General features: G+C 46.0%; 1 protein-coding gene across 1 annotated transcript in view; it reads left to right on the top strand.

Moving 5' to 3' along the window:
- Window positions 1-3,569: 3,569 nt before the first annotated feature.
- ALDH1A3 (aldehyde dehydrogenase 1 family, member A3) overlaps window positions 3,570-20,145 on the top strand; it is a 30,175-nt gene continuing 13,599 nt past the window's right edge. Inside the window, exons 1-6 of the mRNA XM_008939925.1 lie at window positions 3,570-3,698; window positions 9,261-9,401; window positions 11,979-12,108; window positions 13,673-13,734; window positions 16,459-16,587; window positions 18,985-19,098. Of these exons, the coding sequence (XP_008938173.1) occupies window positions 9,327-9,401; window positions 11,979-12,108; window positions 13,673-13,734; window positions 16,459-16,587; window positions 18,985-19,098 (510 nt within the window). The 5' untranslated portion in view covers window positions 3,570-3,698; window positions 9,261-9,326. The remainder of the gene's footprint in view (window positions 3,699-9,260; window positions 9,402-11,978; window positions 12,109-13,672; window positions 13,735-16,458; window positions 16,588-18,984; window positions 19,099-20,145) is intronic.

Below are 20,145 nucleotides of genomic sequence, written 5' to 3'. Positions count from 1 at the left end.
GGCTGCCGCGACGTTGCCGATGCTCGGTGGAGTTGGGCTGGTGTTGAAGTGTGAATTTTTTTTAGTATAAAGTTTTCTCCCTCGCTGTCACTTTTCTTAGTTTTCATTATTCCTCCTGCTGCCCTAGACAGTAGGTTTATGGGAGTGTAGGTGCAGCTGAGTGACTGGAGCAAGCAGGTGACTGTGGCATCTCTAGGGGAGCTGTGGTGCCCCCAATCCCTAAAGGCCAAGAAACCAATTTTTTTTTTTTTCTTTTTCAGTAAAAAAAACCGCCCAACTTGTGTCCATACACCAGGTGCCCACGGGCAAATCTCCCTGGCTGTCTGGCAGGCCTCCCAGGTGAGGGCTGTGGTGCCACGCTGGCCTGTCCCCTCCCGCTCACCCTGATGGCCGCTCTCCCATGCACCCCAGGCAGCTCTCACAGGCTCCCCCAGGAAACACTTTTAGCCTCACATTAGTGTTCAGGGAAATCGGATTTGGATGGGGTGAGTCTGGGCAGAGGTGAGAAGGGGTTTAGCTGCAAGGAAGCCGCTTGCCTGCGTTGTGTTCAGCCGCCCTTGACCCATGTGAAGCTCCCCTGCTGTGGGATGGGGCCCTGCTGGGAGAGGGGTTCAGTGCCAGGGGCTGGGTTTGGGTCCTGGTGACTGCGGAGAATGAGGAGGAGAAGCAGTGTCCTGCAGCACTGGGCCTTGGGCAAGGGCTGTGTGGTGGGACTGGGGCTCCCCTGCTGCTCCCAAAGAGGAGTGGTGTTCACACACATCTTGTTGGTGCCTTGCCATCCCAACGGAGCTCCTCCGTGGCCTCTCCACGGGACGAGGAGCGGGGGCAGCCAGCCCACACAAGCCCGTATCGCTCCGCTCTTCATCCATCTTCCCTTTAGATGACATTTAAACGGTCGCTTCTGATATTTTGGATTTAACGGCAGGCTCCTGAGCTCGCTAACAGTCCCTGGGAGGTGAGGCTGGGCTGAGCTGGGCTGTGGGAATCCCTGCTCCCCGAGGCAGCCGTGGCTCTGCCATAGCCGAGTGGCTTTTTGTTCCACAACAACCTGACCCGCCGCCCTGCGCGGTGGGGAAAACAGCCCGGCCGGCCACGCCGCTCGGCAGCCTGAACTGCCATCAGCTGAGCTCTGCGGCTGGACTAAGAGCTGGAGATGCTGAATGAGCCTATTAATTACTTTTATATTTCTGTATTAAATATTAAAAAACAAAAGCAGGACTTTAAGTCCGTTCCCTTGCGGTGAGAACGAGTAAACAAGCGATAGCTTATCCACAGAGGTGTTGATTTGAATCACGCATCCAAAGTACTGAAACAGATGAGCAATTAGTGGTCATCACAGGGCCGGATTATTTTAACATCCTTAATTTATCTGTTTTTTTTTCTTTGTAAGATAAACTTGTCGTTTAGCAGCAAATTGGATCTGCAGCTGCTGATTGCAGAATGGCGTAACGCTGCACAAACAGCTCTTTGCTGCGTCCAAAATGGACACGGCCATTAGAGTTCTTCTTAAACATCCAAATGTTCTGGTTTTTGTTATTTTTATTGTTGTGAACACTTTTAAATGCTCCTTAGGGATCTGATCCTGTGGCCACGTATGTTTAAAACACGCAGTTTTTATCCTCCAGAGCTTTGCCAGAGACTCCGTGCTACAGAGGTATCAAGGTAGTCTCTTAAAAGTGGAAACCAATATTAATTAAAAGTGTGAATCTGACATTTGATCTGATGCTCCTGGTGCATCTGAGAAAATAATGAGCCACAGTCATTTTTCATAAAACTGTGAGGGGTTTTCTACAAGCTCTGAGTTCCACCAGATGTTTACAGCTGACGGCACACTTCGCTTAGCAGAGATTTTTATTTTCAGTTCTACCAGTTACAGGGCTGGGGGAGAGGGAAAATTTTCAACAAAGATCTTACTTATAGAGCAGCTTAATGCTTGTCATGGATGTGTGATGGAAGTGATCTGTCCATAACCCCGTGTCCCAAATCCTGGGTATGAAGCATGAATGGCTGATACACTGTTCTGTTTGATTTCAAGTCCTGGCACCAAAGATTCAGGCTGTGTGGTGTGATTCTCAGAATGATGCCAGCATATAAGTTACATTTCAAACAGCTTGATCCAGTCACTCTTGTGTTTTATGACTTCTTATGGGAACATCACTTTCCTATCCTGACCCTTTCACAGAGAAGTCATGTTGAATGCAGAGGACAAGTGGTATCCTTCCCCAGTCTGTTGTTTGTGAGCATATACCTGATGCTGTAATTTCACAGTTGCTGTTAATACATCCCAGATTTATAATATGACTTTCTTTATAAAGCAAACTTGCTTTTTAAAACAAAGGAAAACTGAAGTTGGAATGTGTAAATGTCAAAATGAAACAGATAACAGAGGTAGTTTAGGAGCATTAGTGTCAAGTTAGTTGATATTTCTAACATCGTATCTTTTCTTGTGACTTCACTTGACAATTTTTCTGCCAAAATTTTCTATTTTCTTGCCTGGAACATGTGGGTCCAAAAGTGCAGCTTCTACATCAGTTACCTCTCAGATGCTTTTAGCAGAAATAGCAAGGAGAAACTCCTTTCAGGAGAAAAAGCTGCCCAAAGCAAAAAAAAAACCAACTATGACCCAAAGCAGTGGGAATTCTGAATGTAAGAGATGCAACATCAATCTCCTGCTGGTGTGTAGAGACTCGTAAATAAGATTGCAAATGTGGAGGACTTCCAAATAAAAATACTAGCTTACAGCCACTAACAGGCTGCTAATAAAGATTACTTCATCTAATCTTACTTAAAGTATATTTATAAAATGCAACGCTGCCAAGTTAGATGGCAGTGTGGATAAGATGCATGCTGAATCAATTAATTGTATATAGGTATTCCTGCCCTGTTTACAGTGAGTAACAGCACTCGAGTATTTAATGCGCTCTCAGTTACGCAACACTGGGACTGTTTGTTCTTGCTCTGGAAAAGCAGTGTTTTGAAACACTTAAATCTTGTCACAGATGACTCCAAGTGACGTGGGAGGTTTGGACTGGGCTGTGACAAGGCATGGTGGGGTAGAACTGGACCTGTACTGGACCCTCCTCTGGACGGTGCCGGGGCCAGCGGGTGGCAAGTTGTGGAAGTAGCCCAGGGCAGGATACAAACAACCAAGTCATATTGTATGCTGACATTTCATTTGTAGCATGTAACAAGGGGCTCCTTTTGCCTGAAGCACACGAGTTTCCCTGGGTGTCTGCTTGCTGTTCCCATGGAGATGTTTCAAAAACTGTCTGTTTCTCGTTGCCAAATTATGGAGTTATACTGTGTGGGCCCCATCCTCTGTCTTCCTCTTGCTCAAAACTAACTGGGTGCATGAGGGCTTTTTCATCTGTCCTCTGGCTCAGGTTTTAGTTTGGATAAATGCTGCCTCAGTTGCAAAGAGTCTCCCTGGGAGAGAGCCTGAACATGCTTGACTCTGCCATCAATGGAGACTGAAGAGCCTCGGGACTCTTCAGGAGTACTTGTGGTTTTATTTCATCAGATTTTTCTACCATTAGATTTTTATTTTTTTTCCCTTTCTCCTCCCCATCACACTCCCCTTGTTCTCTCTTCAGATATTTATTAACAATGAATGGCATGAATCTACAAGTGGAAAGAAGTTCCCCACCTACAACCCTTCAACGCTGGAGAAAATTTGTGACATTGAGGAAGGAGACAAGGTGAGTATTGTTGGAAAAGCTGTGCAAAAGACAGTTTCCAAGGGACTCCTTTTTGCAGGAAAGCACACAGAGGCAAAGCTGGCTTTTAACAGCAATGTACATCTGGTCAGGCTCTGAGCTAGAGGTCTGGGACCCTAGGTGTGCTGCTCAGGAATTATATGGTGTGGGTGGGATCAATCCTGTCCAACTGCTGAGTCCCTTTCCCTGGTAGGACCTGCCTGCCCAAACATTCGCAGTTAAAACCAAACAAGTATCTCAAGAATTTTAGTAGTCACTGGCCCTGATGGGCTGTAGATTAGCCTGGTACATTACTGCTGGGGTTTGGTAACAGTCTGAGGTGAGGAACAATCAGATGTGACAGTTTTTGTCCAAAACAGCTCATCATGTATGGGCCAACTGGCCTGACCTGTGGGAAAGAGCTGGACCAAGAGCTGCCTTTGTGCCATATGTCATGGGAGGGTGATTCACAGCTTTAGGCTTTGGCTGCTCATTGCTGTGGGCAGTGTGGGCATTTCTGCCTGTGCTACAGGATTTTTTTCTTGGTATCTAAGCTTGTCCCAGTGCCTGGTTTCCAGCCACGTAGCTGCCTTGGGGATCCTGTCCTAGTAGGAGTGATACTAGCTGAGCAGGAGCAGTGTGTTTTGTGGTATTACACTGGGCAGAGTACAGAGCCTGACCCTTCTGGAGATGGGAGCAAACTTCCTCAGCAACACGAGTGCTCAGCCTGCATGCCAATATTGTCTGAGGTAGCTGCTCTTTTTGGATGGCACTAAAGCAGCTTCTGAGACCTCTTGCCATGGGGGATCTGCACAACCATGGGGCAGGGAGATTGAGGCAGAACCAAACATTATGTGCAATTTCTTTATACTAACTGAGCAAGACACAACTGTGTTTAATTGCAGTGGCATGTAAACAAGTGGAGTTGAAGCTAACTCTGATGCAACTGTACTTTGCTGGGCAGAATCCATGACGTTGTTATTGTTCCCTGAGCTAAGTGTCTCCTCAAGCAGTTAGAGCATTACAGGAGTATTTCAAGTTTGCTTCTTAATGACTTCGTTAAAAAAAAAATTGTTATGCAGAACTAAAAGGCCAGTTTTGCAGCTTGCCTCCTTGAGACTTGTCCCTGCCTGAATTCAAGGATAAATTTCAGCTTCTAGCTTGCAGGAGAGTCCATGTAAACTTTCCTTGGGGCCAGCCAGTGGAGCTCTCTGTGCATGGATGCTCAGCTTAGGTGCTTGACATCTCAGTGCATAGAGTAGTTGCAGGCAGGAATGTAAGTGAGCTGCAGCTTGGCTGCTGAAAGCCTCTTCTTCCAACCCTTAACATCACACTTTTTTTTTCTTGTTTAAAATAATTTCTTTCAGTAGGTTTTTGTGAGGAACTGTGGGGTTAGACTTGGGTCTGGATTAGCTAGAAAGCCCAGTCATGGTTAAGAAGCATCCCAAAGTAGCTGTTTGGCTACAGGTGACACTTGACCACATCCCGTTGTCCTCTGGCAAGCTGAGACCCCTGAGCCTTCCCTTGCCCTTGCTGAACATCCCCTCCTAGCTCTATCTCCAGTCTGTTGGAGCCACCACAGCAATGGCACACTGTGGTTGGTGGTGCTTTAGAGTCTTGTCCCCACCCTACATGGCCGTGCTGGTCGGTGGCAGTTCCTGGTGCAGGCTCTGCCTTCAGCTCTGCTGTGCCAGGGTTGGCTCTGCCTTCACGGCAGGCTGGGGGCTGGACTCTGCTAGCCCTGACCACAAACCTGCCCCTCCCTGACCGTGCAGAGTGTGTTTTGCTTAGCCTGCACGTGAGGGGTGGGAACTTGGCAGCTGATGTCTCAGCGATGACAGTTTAGTCTGGTGCTGAAACTTGGCCAATGCTTTATGAGGCTTGGAGCAAAAGTTTTGTTGTTTGTTCTTTAGTTACAGAATTTAAGACAGAGTTTCCCTGGATGGTATAGTTGGGGGATAAAGGAAGTCTTGTGTGGAAAAAGAAGCACTGAAAATAAAATGGCAAATGCTTCCACTGGGTGCTTGGAGGCTTTTTGGTTCCCAAATAGTGGCTTAGTGTCCATGTGTTTGCCAGGTAGATAACAGAGAAGGAGTAGTTTTCTTCATTAGACTTCTGTCCCCAGCAAATAGTGCAGCCCCAGAACTTCACCCTGCCTTGGTGTTACCACGTGAAGGCAAAAATACTCACGCTACTGCCATTTCTCTGGTGCTGTTTGTAACACTTGAAGCCAGACTTTTTCCCTCTAGCAGATTGCAAACGTGCAGCAAAGGCATGGGGGAAAGTGCTCCTTCCTCAGAGTGCCCCCTCAGCTGGCTGCCACAGAGCATGGGCAGCAGGCCCACAGCTGACTGTCGAGCAGACTCGAGGCTGTGCAGCATGTTGTGATCATTTCTAAGCAGTCCCCTCTCCCATGTAGATCTTTGAAGGGTTGTAAGAGGGTTCTGTTCACAGTCATCCTACCCCTTTGGATTGCAGTGGCAGGCTGAGGTAAGAGGCTGTGGGAATATCATTCCCTCCAGCAGACTTGTGATGCCCTCAACAATGTTTGGGATGCTTTGGGCTGTTAAGATACTGTTTGTAGCTGGCTTGAACTTGGATTCAAAAGTTAGAGCAATGCAAGGTGTGGACTGTTGGCAGAGGCTTTGCAGGGGAGCAGGTCTTCTCACTGAGAAGCCGTGGCATGCTCATGTGCCAGAAAAGTGCCTTCCCAAAGATGTACACGTGGGGGCTTTTGGAAGAAGTCAGTAACTGGAGAAAGATGGTCCCCACTGGGTGTGCTCCATCCCTGGCACCTCCCCACACTGGCCAAACTGAGCCTGGAGCAGAGCAAGGCCTTTCTGCAGGTCTGCTCCCTCCTCACAGAGACAGTGGGTGCTGCCTCTGCTGTGCTCTGCAGCCTCCTGCTGAGGCAGGAGAGAGGAAAAAGGGGCAGGACAGAAACAGAGCAGCGATGAGCAGGACTTGAGGTAGAGGAGGGAGGTGGAGGAGGTAGCCTGGAACAAAGGCTGGTGTGAGTTTGTTCAGGGAAGATGGTATGTGGTTGTGTAACTGGGGGGTGTAGCATAATGCAAACACCCCAGGTGGGTATGGAGGTTTGCTGGCATTTCCCAACGCTGCAGTGCCTGGCTTTGTAATCTTCATATTCTCTTAGTGGAGCTTTTTATGTAATGCTGGTTAAATCTGTATAGATCAGAACGGAGCACCAGGATGCACAGACCTCGTCCTCCTCCTCCTCCTCCTCCTTGTGGTTTTGTGCACCACAGCCTGTCCCTGGCACCTTGACAGTTACGAGTCTTTGTCACGCATTGTGCCTACCTATTGCAACATGCCTGCAGTGAACATGCCATTCAGACTCCCCTAATGCCTAGTCATAACAGGATGGATTAAGAGTGGCATTTCAGCCTTCCTGAAGAATTTCCTTGTTTTTGCTGATCTCTCAGGCCTTTTGAGGCTGTACAACTCAACGAGATCTCACTTGGTGGTGCTACCCCTGAGGGTGTTCTGGGAAAGTCTTTTTGCTTGTGTGATAGTGACTGCAGCGGCCACACCATGAGGTGTACCCAGCATGTCTGAGAACAGAGACAAGAATGAAGCCAGCTAGTATTGGCAGGAGCTAAAGCAGGGCTCAAGTGCTCCCGTGTTTAGAGAATGGGGAAGATCTGGGCATGGATTGAAGTCTTCTGGCCACACGGCCATCTCATCCCTGTTCCTGTGAGCACTAGGGTGGTGGGAAGTCCCTCAGAACCAAGGGCTTGCTGTGTTGTGGCTTCTGCCACCACAGACCCGATGCTCTGCATGTCAGTGCTCCCAGAGTGGTCACAGCAACTAAGTAATTGCTGCTAAGGGGAGGCTTGTTTAAACCTGACACACATCTCATGTTTCTCTGTCTGCTTTGTGACATGAAATATTGCCTTCTTTCAACTTGAGCCTCCCTTCCAGCAGGCAGGATGGGAAGTACATAAGCATGCAGTGCTGGTGGTGCCTTCTGGCTTTTGTGATGTGCCAGTTTGAATCCAGATCAACTCAACTGAAGCAAACCATTCTGAAGGCCCATTCTGCCTGGGGGTGATGGGCCCTGGGCAGGACACGCCCATCTTCACACAGTGGCTGCTTGTTCCCTCTGCCTCACCAGCACCTTTGCTTCACCAGAGCTCATCTTCACCCCTTGTAACAACACGTTTCCTCCAATGGTTTCTCCACCAGTGCCCTTCCAAAAGGATGGGGTTCTTTTTCTGCCAGTATAGGTCAGGCTGTTTTAAAGCTGTATAATCTTGTGAAGTAATTGATCCCAATTTAGTGTAAGGTGCCATTTCAGTGAGTGGTGACTTGCTGTTTTCTCCACGAACTTTTGCTGTAAAAAAGCAACCCGTGTCCCCATAACATTTTTCTTGGTTGAGCACCACATATTTCCCCGTGAGAGGAGAATGGCTTATTTTGTAATTGTATCCAGACAAGACTTGAGAGAAGATATAAAGGAGAGCAACTGGTGAAGTGCTATGAGGAGCAATCAAGGCCTGAAACCCTCCCTCCTTTCCCACCCCCTTGAGCCTCGTGTTGTGTTGAGGTGCAAGTTCTCCAACTGAAGTGAAGCATGGGCAGTGCCAGACTTTACACAGAGCAGGATTTTGTCTAATCCCAGGGTGAAATGTGCTTTATGTATGCTCAGGGTACAGTTCTGGCCTCGTGGGTGGTGATGGTGATGTTCCCATTGACTTGGTTGGCTCTTAGCTTCACTTCTGAAATCAATGTTTGTGGGAAGAAAGGAGGAGTCCAGGGCATATGTGTGGCCAGAGCAAATGGCATGAAGCTTCTCTGGGGGGGGTGGTGGTATGGGCAGAGAGGGAATTTGCTGCCCACCAGAGTAGCTCCTTGGGTAACCAGGGTTAGATTTGGTCCAGAGTGTGGTGAGACAAAGGGAGAGGGGCACTAAGCCTGTGGAGGTGAAATGCCTTTGTCATAGCACTGAACAACAAAACCCCTCCCAGCTGGCAGAGGTGTTCTGGAAGTGTGATCTAGGACCTAGGGGAGCTTTTTCAATGTGTTAAGTGTTACTGGCATGGGTTCCAGTGGGACTGAATGATGGGATCTGAGCTGTGATTGTTCCCCTGGATAAAACCATGATCTCTGTTGTGGGGGATCTTCCTTCCCACACTTGTCCAGAGGAGCAGGATGATTCATGCAGGCCAACAGCCCGTCATGCTTAGGGAAACTCATAGGAACAGAACGGGGATCTTGTTTCTCCATCCTCCTCCAGTGTCACTTACATCCTGTATCAGCAGGAACAGGACTCTGGATTGTTGTATAAACAAAGCAATTGCATAAAATGACCCTTGAAAGACCCTGTTGGTACTCTGACCCCACGGCTGTTTACGAGCCCAGGCCAAACCCAGAACTCATTGCAGACTTAAGTCCAAATCCAGGAGGGAAATGGAAGTGGTTTTGTCAGGCAGCTTGGCTTTAGCCATGACAGCATCACCTGGGAAGTAGCCCGATGGGGTTTTTGTGCCATTGTCCAGCTCCTCCTTTGTCACCTGAGTTTTTCTTGTGCATGTGCTGCTCTAGCCTGATGTGGACAATGCGGTGGAAGCAGCGAAGGCAGCGTTCCAGAGGGGGTCTCCGTGGAGACAGATGGATGCCCTGAGCAGAGGACAACTCCTGCACAAGCTGGCTGATCTTCTTGAGAGAGACAGAGTCATCCTGGCAGTAAGTACTGTGATGGGTGAGCAGTGATAACCAGCAACTGCTGGCTGCTAGCTCAGCTCCAACCCTCGGATTTTGCTGCATCCATATCTACTTAATGCTTTTTCTCTCCCTTTATGAAGGGCAGAAGAGTCCATGCAGGAGTCATGGCTTATCTTCCTCATTCTGCAGGATGATTTTAGGAGCCTTAGAAGAAGGTTGTTAGTTCTTCTATATAGGTTGACTTCTCCAAAACTTCAGCTAGGTATCAAAGTGATTAGACATTAGTACTTGAATTTTCAGGGCAATAAACATGTTCTTTCTTAGTTTAACAGTCTTCAATGTTCATAGAATCATAGAATGGTTGGGGTTGGAAGGGACTTTAAAAATCATCTAGTTCCAAACCCCTGCCATGAGCAGGGACAGCTCTTACTAGACCAGGTTGCTCAAAGTCCCATCCAACCTGGCCTTGAACACTTCCAGGGATGGAGCATCCACAACTCCCCTGGGCAACTCATTCCAGTGTCTCAGCACCCTCATAGCGAAGAACTTCTTTCTATCTAATCCAAATCTCCCCTCTTCCAGTTCGAAGCCATTATCCCACTGTCCATGTCACTGACAAAGATGTTAAATGTTACCGGTCCCAGTGCCAACCCCTGAGGAACACCACTTGTCATAGCTGTCTCCCAGTTCTTATCTTAAAAAACCCAAACAAACCCAAACCACAAACAAACAAAAAACCCCAAAGCAACCAGCAAACAAATCTGAAACAAATGACAACAAAAAAAATTCCCCAAACCACTACAACTGACTCAGTCCTTCTTTATTACAAAAATGCAAGGCCAGGTTGACTTCTTTGCAAATTGCTTCCCCTAAAATGTGGGGCTGGAAAGAGAATCCTTCTCTTGTGGGATGTCATCCAGAGTTTAAAACGTGTAAGTGGGAACTGTTTCTTTCCTTGGCTCAGGAAATTCTCTTCATAGCCATGAAGCTGTGTTAACTTGGACTTCTGCATTGAGAAACTATTGCTAATGATTCCCCATCCTGTCCTTGAGGAATCCTTCCAGTGCAGAACAAGGGGAGCAGGACCCAACCTAAAATGTGCTGCACTTGGTAGAAGCTGTTAGACCCTATGGGCCTTGGACATATTTCCAAATCACACCCACAGATCCTAGCATCTCTCAGCTCAGGGCAGCTAAGGTCTTGGACCTGAGCACTCACCAGTTCACTTTGGCTTTGCTTATCTTCTGAGGAGGGCATTTATGACATTCAGTGCTGTTAAATACCTTTAAGTTCCTGAGCTGATGTCCCAGTGAGGTCAGTAGGACTTAACATACATGGGGTGTGCTAAGGAACCTGTACTTGTGTGACTGTTTTGAGCTGGGTCAGTTTCTCCAACATGGTGTCTCTTAACCACATGACAGCCTCCAGTTGCAGCAGGCCAAAACCAAAAAGTCCAGGTCTGAAGGCAATTGTGGCCAGCAAATAAAAGGGGGCAAAAAAAAAAAGTGTGTGAATACACCCTGCTTGTTTTCAGCTCACTTTTTGATGTGACTTCAAAGGACTCTCCTTTTTCCATAAACCAGGACACTCATGTTGAGCTTCCTGCTGCCTGTCTGACCTGGGAGGGCTTGTTTGGCATTATTTTCCCTGCAGAAAACCAGCCTTGGCTGCGTGCTAAGTAATGACTTATAAAAATCAGTTGTTTTAGCAGACATTCAGAGCAGATAACAATCCTAGTCATTCCAAGGGGAATGTCTGTTTGAGTGCTGTTTGGACCCTAATGTCTGTGGAAGATGACAGGGTATGACTTCATATGTAAACAAAGATGTTTCCATCTACCGAGGGATAGTGCTTCCTTTATGGATGTGCTGGCCATGTGCACCAATATCCCATTTAATGTCCTGAGCCCTGAACAAAGCATTCACTGAGCTAATGTCCAGAACAGTGAGAAGGACACAGGCTGAGACTGGACTTCATTTAGAGCTGCTCAGCATCCGTGCAGCTTTAGTGAAGCATCTTCTCCCTTGCCTTAGTCTCAGCACAGATCTGAGCCCAAAGGTTACTTTACCAGAAACTCTGTAAAAAAAAAAAAAAAGTGTTTTCTATCATCCTGTGGACAAAAGAGGCTTTTCAGAGGTCAGTGTTAGGGCTATGAAGTAGAAAAAATAGATTTCTGAATAAAAGGAAAGCAGATCTGACTGATTTCAGTGACACCATCTGGAATCCAGAACATCTGCATCTGAGGGTCACAGTGAAGTCCTGATACATCATTTCTCACCAGTGCCCCAGAGCCCTGTATCCCACCCACAGCCACCTTCGGGGGCTTCTGGAAGATGCACTCTTGGTGGAATCACTGAACAAAGCAACTCCTGTACATGTCAGAGTTACTGGGTCTAGTCTCCCTTCTGCTTTATTTGTATTAACAACCTCCTTCCTTAAATATAAGGGGAGAGAAGGAAACCCCATCTCTGCAGCACAAGGCAAAATAAAACTGAGAAGGAGTTTCTCTAAAAGCTTTTTTTTTAAAGAAAAGAATATTTGACTTGTCTTTGAATTGTCATGACTTTGACAGCACATGCAATTTGGTTTTTTTTTCAGACTCTGGAAACAATGGACACAGGAAAACCATTTCTGCAGGCTTATTTCATTGACCTGGAAGGCTGTATAAAAACACTCCGGTATTACGCTGGATGGGCTGATAAAATCCAGGGCAGAACTATCCCAGTGGGTAAGTTCCTTCAGACCCAGTTTCAGAGCTGGGAAGGGATCGGGCTTGAGGGGGTGAGATGGAGATGCTGGAAAGGTCAGCTTCTGAAAACCTGCAAAAGCAGCCTGCATTTCTCTTCTGTCTCAAGATGTGTTTTAAGTATGTGTGTCAAGATTTAGACTAATGGGAGAGCAATGTGAATGCCTGGAGAGATCTCTGGAAAATAATGGACGGGCTCTTTTGTTGCTTTTTTTTAACAGGGAAACTTTTTTTGTGTTAAATTCAGATTACTTCTTAAAGAAAAAGCTCCACATGTTTTAGGGGAGTTTATTCATTAGGTAGCACTGAACTGAAGTAAGATGCCAGAGGGCGTAAGGACAGAGGTTTCTAGGGAGAACTGGCTGAAGGCAGCACAGCTTGTGCTGTCCTGGATGCCACAGGGATGGGGCAGAGGGTTGATGTGGAATCCACCAGTGTCTCCCACCTCACTGATGTTCCTGCATCCCTGATGGTGCTGGCTCACAGATATTTAGAGAACTCATGTAGTGCTTTTTCTTACTTTTTATTAAAAAGAAGGTCCGAGATGTTGATTCCCCTCAGGAGCCAGAGCACTGAGCTCTTGGAGGGACTCTGTCAAGTTTTCTGACACTTGAAAAAGGTCTTTCAAAATGTTTCCTGGGCTGCAGAGCCAGAGCAGTCACACCACCCTGTTTTGGCAGGGACAGGGAGAACACTTTGGCTCAGCTATGTAAGTACAGGCATAGATTTGGGGAGAACAAGTTGAGACAATGGATGTCCACGTGGCACAAAGAACATACAGTGTATTGTCAAAATCAGCCTCTTTTGTCCCTGCGAGTGAGTGATCATGGAGGCTGTATGAAGGACAGGGACTGCAGGCAAAAATTAGTCACCAGCAGAAGGGCTCTGAAGGGCTGAACTAGTCCAGGATGTGCAGGCAGCAAAGGGAGCAACGTCAGTCATATCAACTGAGATCTGTCACCCTCACTGAGAACAACGTGAAGCTTTGCTTGCCTGGACACTGCTCGTTTGTCCTGATCTGAGATCACTTCTAAAAACTGTAATGAGAAATGTTCATGTTTTCCATCAGATCTTCCCAATGAAACTAAGTTTTCAGCAAGAATCAATTTGTAAGGAAAATGCCCTTCCTGCTTTCTCTTTGAAAGAAAAATTGGGTTTAAAAGCTTTCCCCCTCAGGGAAACAAGTGCTTTGCTGCTTTCAGTGAGACACAACCTGAATGAGATTTGTGCCTGCTCTTCAGCATGCTGGGAGTTATCCTCCCCTTAGCCTCAGCACAGGGACTTTGCAGGAGGAATTGAACCCCTGGTTTTAAAAGGCTCCACTGTGAGCAGCGTTTGGGTTTTGAGCTAACACGAGCCCTATTCTCATCCAGACCTTCATCCTCCTGGGGAGTCCCAGAGGTGTGAGTTAGGATGAGCAGATGTAGGGTTCTTTGTCTAATATGGTTTTAGTTCTGTTTCCAGCCTATTATTGTGCAGTTATCTTATGTTCTTTCTGTAGAAGCAAGGATTTTGACTGGCTTGTCTTCTCTCTTTTGCCTTGTAGATGAAAATTTTGTCTGTTTCACCAGGCACGAGCCGATGGGTGTCTGCGGAGCTATAACTCCAGTAAGTAGCAGTGATGGTGCCCTGCACCTCCCTTAGAGCTGGAAGAAGTCCACGTGCACTCCCTGCCTTATACTGCAGCCAGTTGCTTCCTAGTTAAGTACAGCTGTTGTGCAGGGAACTCCCATCACAGTTGCCTGATGTAGTTTCTTGGTTTACCCCCGTGCCAATTGCTCTTGGCAACACAAAGTCCTCTGCAGTGGAAGGGTGGGTCACCTCATCAGCTGCTCTGTTCCTCCTAAGGCTGACACTGGTCACCAGAGACCAGTCAGAGCTCTCTGACTCTTGCACTGCTGGGACAACCTTCTCATCATTATGTGTGCTGGCTTTTTGCTGCCTAGTGCTGATGCATACTTTTGGGTTTTAAATCATATCCATTATTAATAACCCCTGGCTGTTCTCAGAGCTTTCTGTGATTAAATCTCACTTGAACAGAGTTTTCTTTTCCTTGAGGTCCCATTCTTTGCTGAGGGGACAGTGTGGCTAGTTCTTGGAATACCTCCAGTTCTTGTGTGTGTTGCTTGCTCTGGTTAAAGAGACAACCAGGAAGACTTTATGGCTGCATGGGACACAATGTGTTCCTGCCTGTGTTCTTTGAACATGTATCCTACAGGCCACGAGGCAAACATTGCTGTGCCAAGATTCTCTGTTTGGACACTTGGATCAGTATGAGTCCATGGAAGATTTTGACCTTTGGGTTATAGCAGAGAGTGAAAGAAATACATGTGGGGTATTGGATTTGCTGGACCCTAGGAATGCCAGTTCCCAAAAAATATTTGGGGAAATTTTGCTTTTTCCTTCAGGATAAGCATCTTGCAAAGGGATAAGGATAAGGGATAGGACAGTACAGCCTGTTTAGCATATCAAGGTGAGGCAAAGTGGAGGTGGTCGGTACAAGCTATCAGAAGTTTGGCTTGATGACTTCTGCACAGCTTTTGTGGCTGAACAAGCAACATGACTGCTTGGGAGCAACTAGAATTTGTGATTTGAGATCAAAATGTCAGATTCCTCATGTTGCTCCCCAATGAAAAGCTGTCTCCTGGTCACACTTCAGCCACCTTTGGCACTAGCAATGCTTTTGAAAACTCTCCCTTTAAAAGCCTATGTGTGGGATGCTTTGGAAGGCCACTGTGTGGGGACATAGTGGGACTCCTAGTATTTCAGGTTGACCTTACATCAGCAATAAATACAATAGAAAGTACAGAACCAAATTTGACTCAGGTTCAACACTGTGTTTGTAAAAAGGATGATTTGGGTCAACAAAACCATATTTATCTTCAGTTTACTTAGAACAAATCCCCTTCATCTTTTTTTTCCAGTTTGTTCTCTAGCAGCAGTAGTGAGTTTGTATATTCCTATTTGATTTAAAGAGATTCTGTCAGTATTCTGCTTATGTCTTCCTAGACCAATTAACAATCCTCCCTTTTCCTGTAGCTTCATTGCATTAAACCAATGTTCTTTAGCAAAGGGATTTCCTAGAAAGTGGGGCATATGACTGAGCTAAAGCTTAGTCCCAAGGTGATGTCATGAGGCAGCCCTGCAGTCCTTTCCTGTTACTTTCACCAACCATTCTGCTACAGAAAGCTCCTAATAGAGTTATGTCATACTCTGGAAGTGTAGACAAGTGGTGTAGGTGTGGATAGCTCAAGCTGCAAGGTCAGGCCTTCCAGAAGGCTTAGGAGAAAAGACAAATCATGGGATGTGGCCATTGGAGAAAAATCACTGAAACAAAACAGGTCTGGGAAAGAGGGAGAGGCAAGTTAAAGAATGGTACATTAGACTGAATTCTGCTTTGTCTCAGGGCTGCTGGATTAGAACAGAACTCATCTCTTAAAAGCTACCCTGCTAATTTATTTGTAAGTGTGAATTTGTGGATTCCTAACATATTTGGCTTCTTTGTTGATAGCTGAAGGCCCTTGGCTTGAGCCTTGACAAGAAGTCTCCTTACTGTTGGCCTGCTTCCATCATCCCTAAAGCAGCATTAATTATTTTTAATGAAGAAATCCTTTCTGCTGCCAAATGACCTTTCTGAGATTCAGTGTGAGCTAGATTTTCCACTTCTTGCTTAGGTTCCAAGTTCTACAAATACACACGACCATGAAAGAGATTAGCACAGAGGAAACTGATGTGGACTGGTTCCTAATTCCAAATAAGAAAACTAATTGGAAAGGAGCAATTTACAGTTTGAAGGGAGTATAAGACCTCCCCTGGATTTCCATGACTGAACAACCCACTGCAGTTTCCTAGTTATAAACCTGGAACTCAATGATATTGTGCAACTCCTAACTACTCAGCCAATACCTAACACAAAAAAATTTGCTTTTCCAATAATGAGCAGTTGCACCTTGTAATTCCCCCACGTAAGGACACTGTACAAAAATGATTCTTCAGGATACTGCCTCCAACACCATTTCTGTGAACAGCCAAAATCCTACACCAAGTGTGATCACACTCCTGTAAAGAAGGAGGTCACATCACGCAGAGCTTTGTCCAACATACAGGATTAGCTTGAGGACTGCCAGCAGGATTGGGGATCCCAGGGGGGAGATGAAGGAAGTTACACTCCTTAGTCCAAGCAAACACAGTACTGTAAGCAGCTGCTTCTTTTTGTGGCTGTCCTCCCAGTTGCTTCTTTCTCCCTGAGCTCTGTGAAGGTGGGGAAAATGCTGTGTGGAAAGGAGTAGGTGGCTGTGGTGGGCTGGTCTGACCAGCCTTGTGTTCTTGCAGTGGAACTTCCCTTTGCTGATGTTGGTTTGGAAGATGGCACCAGCCCTGTGCTGTGGAAACACTCTGGTTATTAAGCCAGCTGAACAAACTCCTCTCACGTCGCTGTACATTGGCTCCCTCATCAAGGAGGTAAGGAAATCTGAACACCCCGTCTAGATACTGTGCTTTTAAGGTTGTAAGCAAGACTGTATTTTGAATTGGCTCTGTAGGTTTTTAGGTTTTTCAAGATGTTAAAGCCTCACAAAGGAAAGAATGCAACCTCTGTCTTCAGTCTTTTCTTACACAGGCCTTCATGACTGGCCGTGGCTGGGAGGTGGCAAAGAGCACAAAACCTGTAGGTTTTTCTTCTTTCTCAAGGAAGCTGCAGAGAGAAAAAACGGTGCTTTTATTTCTCTGCCTTGCCTTCCCCACTCCCAAATGAGAGAAAGACTATAGCTCAGTTTTATTAGACAATGGGACAAAAAAAAGGGGGTGATTAAGCAGCAGCTTTTTGTGCATTTCTAAGTGGGATAATTCAGCCAGGACAGGGCACCATGGGAAACAATTCTTCACAATTTCTGCAGTTCATGGAACAATTTTGCTACGTCTGGCCTGTAAAGCCAACTCCATACTGACATAAAGGGAAGGTTGGCATTTGAAATGGCAACTCAAAAACGTTGGTTTAGGGTTTGTCAGGCAGGATCTCAGGTGCCCTCAGATCTATTGATCATAGAGGGGTGGTGGGAGGTGCATCAGCTTTCTATAGCTATCATATAAGCTACCTGTGTGACTAATTGTGAGGAAAACTAAAAGCTGAGCTTTTGCCTCTCAGCTGGAGAAGTCTGTCTGTTAGGCTCAGTCTAATGATAATGATGACTTGGTTCTTGGCTTAGCCTGGGAGAAAATAGAAGGATATCTTAATAATGGACACTTAGGGCTCCTCTGTGAGGAAGGCACTGCAAAAATGCTGCCAGTTAAGTATCTCCTGTGGTTAATTGACTTCATAAGACTACACAAGATGAGTGAGCATAAGGTGCAGTTTCCATGACTTCTAGTTAGCCCTGCCACAGCACTGCTTTTTTCACTCTGACATACAGTTCCCAAAGTACAGGCATAGCATTATGCCCCCAAAAAGCCTCTCAGTTCTGGTGAAATTAGTTTTTTTTTAGCTTAAATTCTAAGCTGCCTGTTTCTCACAGTGTCCTTCAAGGCAGAACTGTAATTAGAGCAGAATAATTTTATTTGAAGATGCTCCTTTCTCCACCCAAAATTAGCTACATTCTTTGCCATTTTTCAGAAGAATAAGTTAAAGTTGGGGTCTTTTTTTAACCTTTAAAAGGATGCAGATGATGCTAACACACAAGCAAAGCTATGTGTTAGGTTCAGTGAGATAATTTTGGGCCAACCAAAATATTTTGGCTTAAATTTTTGCTGAAAAACAGAAAAAATGATTTGGCTCCGTGTGGCCTGAACCGATTTTTCTGCTTCCTTGTGGCTTTGTTGCTGCCTCCAAACACCATTACTTGCACAGTTTGACATGCAGTATTTTCTTGAAAACTCACCAGCCAAGATGCAAACTCTATGAAACTCAACTTTTATTGTTGTCACACCCATAGAAGAAACAATGCCCTTCCAATTTATGAAAATAAAAAGTAGGGGGGAAAAAAATCGTCTTAAGATAATTTTTTGCATGATGGGACATGCACAAATACTTCCATTTTTTTTTTTCTATGTTAGGAAGGACCAACTGCATTTATCAAGATTTTATGTTAAAAAGCCACCAGAAATGAAGTGAATGTTTACTATCCTGCAATTCCATTGTTAGCAGTTGCAGGGAAAGCAACCTTATGCAATCAGGAGTAGGGGAGGGCTAGCCTAGAAGAGCATAATCCTTGAAACTCTTGTTTCAGGAAGGGAAATCAGGCCAGTAAGTCCCACACTTCCCCTTGCACTAGAATTTCACCTAAAGTTTTGCTATTTGTCTCTCTTGGCAAAATTACTAGTTGGCTAATCTAGGTTGTAAATGTGGTGGAAACTGGCATAAGTCTGTTACCATCTGCTCTTGTATTCCTCTTTTATTAGCCCCATCATCAAGTGAGTTTTTACTGACTTCTTAATCCCTCTGGCCCCTGAAGAACCACAAATGTCAACCTTTGTTCAAAACAAACTTTCATTCAGTTACCCCTTGGCTCCAGCTGCACAGCAGTAGCTGGGGGCCAAGTTTGGCCAAAAGACTCACTTTCTTTTCACTTGAAACTGGGACTCCTCCAAGAATTCTTACTGAAACTTGGCATTTCCTAAGCATGGCTGTTACTTTCACCCATGTCTGCTCCAGCTGGTAGCATGCAGCCATGATACTGGGAAGTCTGGAATATGGTGATGTATCTGATATGGGCTCCTGGTCTGCAGCTTGCAATTCTTAATTGCAAGGAATAAGTGTGACTGATTCAAGCTTCCTAAGAACTGAATTGCAGCTCTCAGGAGTCCAGATCAGCTCAGAGTGCTCGAAATCTCTCTCTCCAGAGCTGGACTTTCCCTCTGTTTTAGGTGGGTTTCCCTCCAGGTGTGGTGAACATTGTGCCAGGCTACGGCCCCACAGCCGGAGCGGCCATTTCCACCCATCACAGCATTGATAAAATTGCTTTTACTGGATCAACAAAGGTAGGTGATGGATGTCTCATAAAACACCTGCAGTTCCTCTTTGCATTCTCTCCTAAACCTGCCACCTGTGTGATACTGCACCAAAGAAATGTTGACCACTTCTGTATCGCCCACACCTTTTTCCATCACATTCCATGCGACCAGATTTCTGAGAGTGTTTGGGATTTGTCTAATTCAGGCCTTCTGCTTGTGATAATCCACATCTCTGTTAACTGGGTTTTGCTCAACTGCCACATTTCTGTGAGAGCTGTAAGCAATAGCTGCTCTGACATGAGGTAAGACAGTGTACAGGAGAGGCTGGCAGTGACTTAACATCATGTCATTGACCTGATGGAGCTTCTGGGCACATTTGCCTGCCAGTCCTGCCCTGCAAGCGTGTGCAGCTGGAAAACATGTCAGTCAGAGCCCTGAACAATTCTTCCTTGGCTTTAGTTACCTCTGAGGAACTAGGACTTAAATAAAAACATGGCCCTGTGCCTGAGGCTTCCTCTGCTGACGTAGATGGGATTAACATTTGAGCTTCTTTTGAGACCTGCACAGTAAGGTGCCTTCTGTCCAGTTTTTTCCTGTAAATAGCTACAGCTGCCTTGCTTACAAGAGAGGTGGAAGTGAGACCTCTGCACTGTCACACATCTACAGCCGTGCTCTTCTGTACCTACCATGAGGGAAAGCAGAGCACGGCTTGGCCTAGTCCATGGAATTGACCCACAGCTGTGACATACAAACATATTTGTCTCCTGTAGTCACTGCTGAAAATACTCAAACAAAAGCTTGCTTAGAGATGTGAACATTTTTCCACTCTCTGCTCTAGATTTTTCTTGCAATATATACACACCCCGTGAAGAGGGGCAGCCTCCAAAGAATGGAAATGCTGACACCAGCGGGTTTGATTGAGGCAAATACAGTCTCTCCACTTTTATCTCCTGGAGTAACCCTATTCTTGCTGAGCATTTGCCGAGTTCATCCGTTTTCTGCCTGTCCTCATAACAGCAGAGTGTAATCTAATTGCATAACGATGACAAATTACCTCGAATGCTATTCTCGGTC

Source organism: Merops nubicus, unplaced genomic scaffold, assembly GCF_000691845.1.
Source record: "Merops nubicus isolate BGI_N331 unplaced genomic scaffold, ASM69184v1 scaffold4165, whole genome shotgun sequence".
Classification (NCBI taxonomy): Eukaryota; Metazoa; Chordata; class Aves; order Coraciiformes; family Meropidae; genus Merops; species Merops nubicus.
This window is presented reverse-complemented; position numbering and strand designations above follow the sequence as displayed.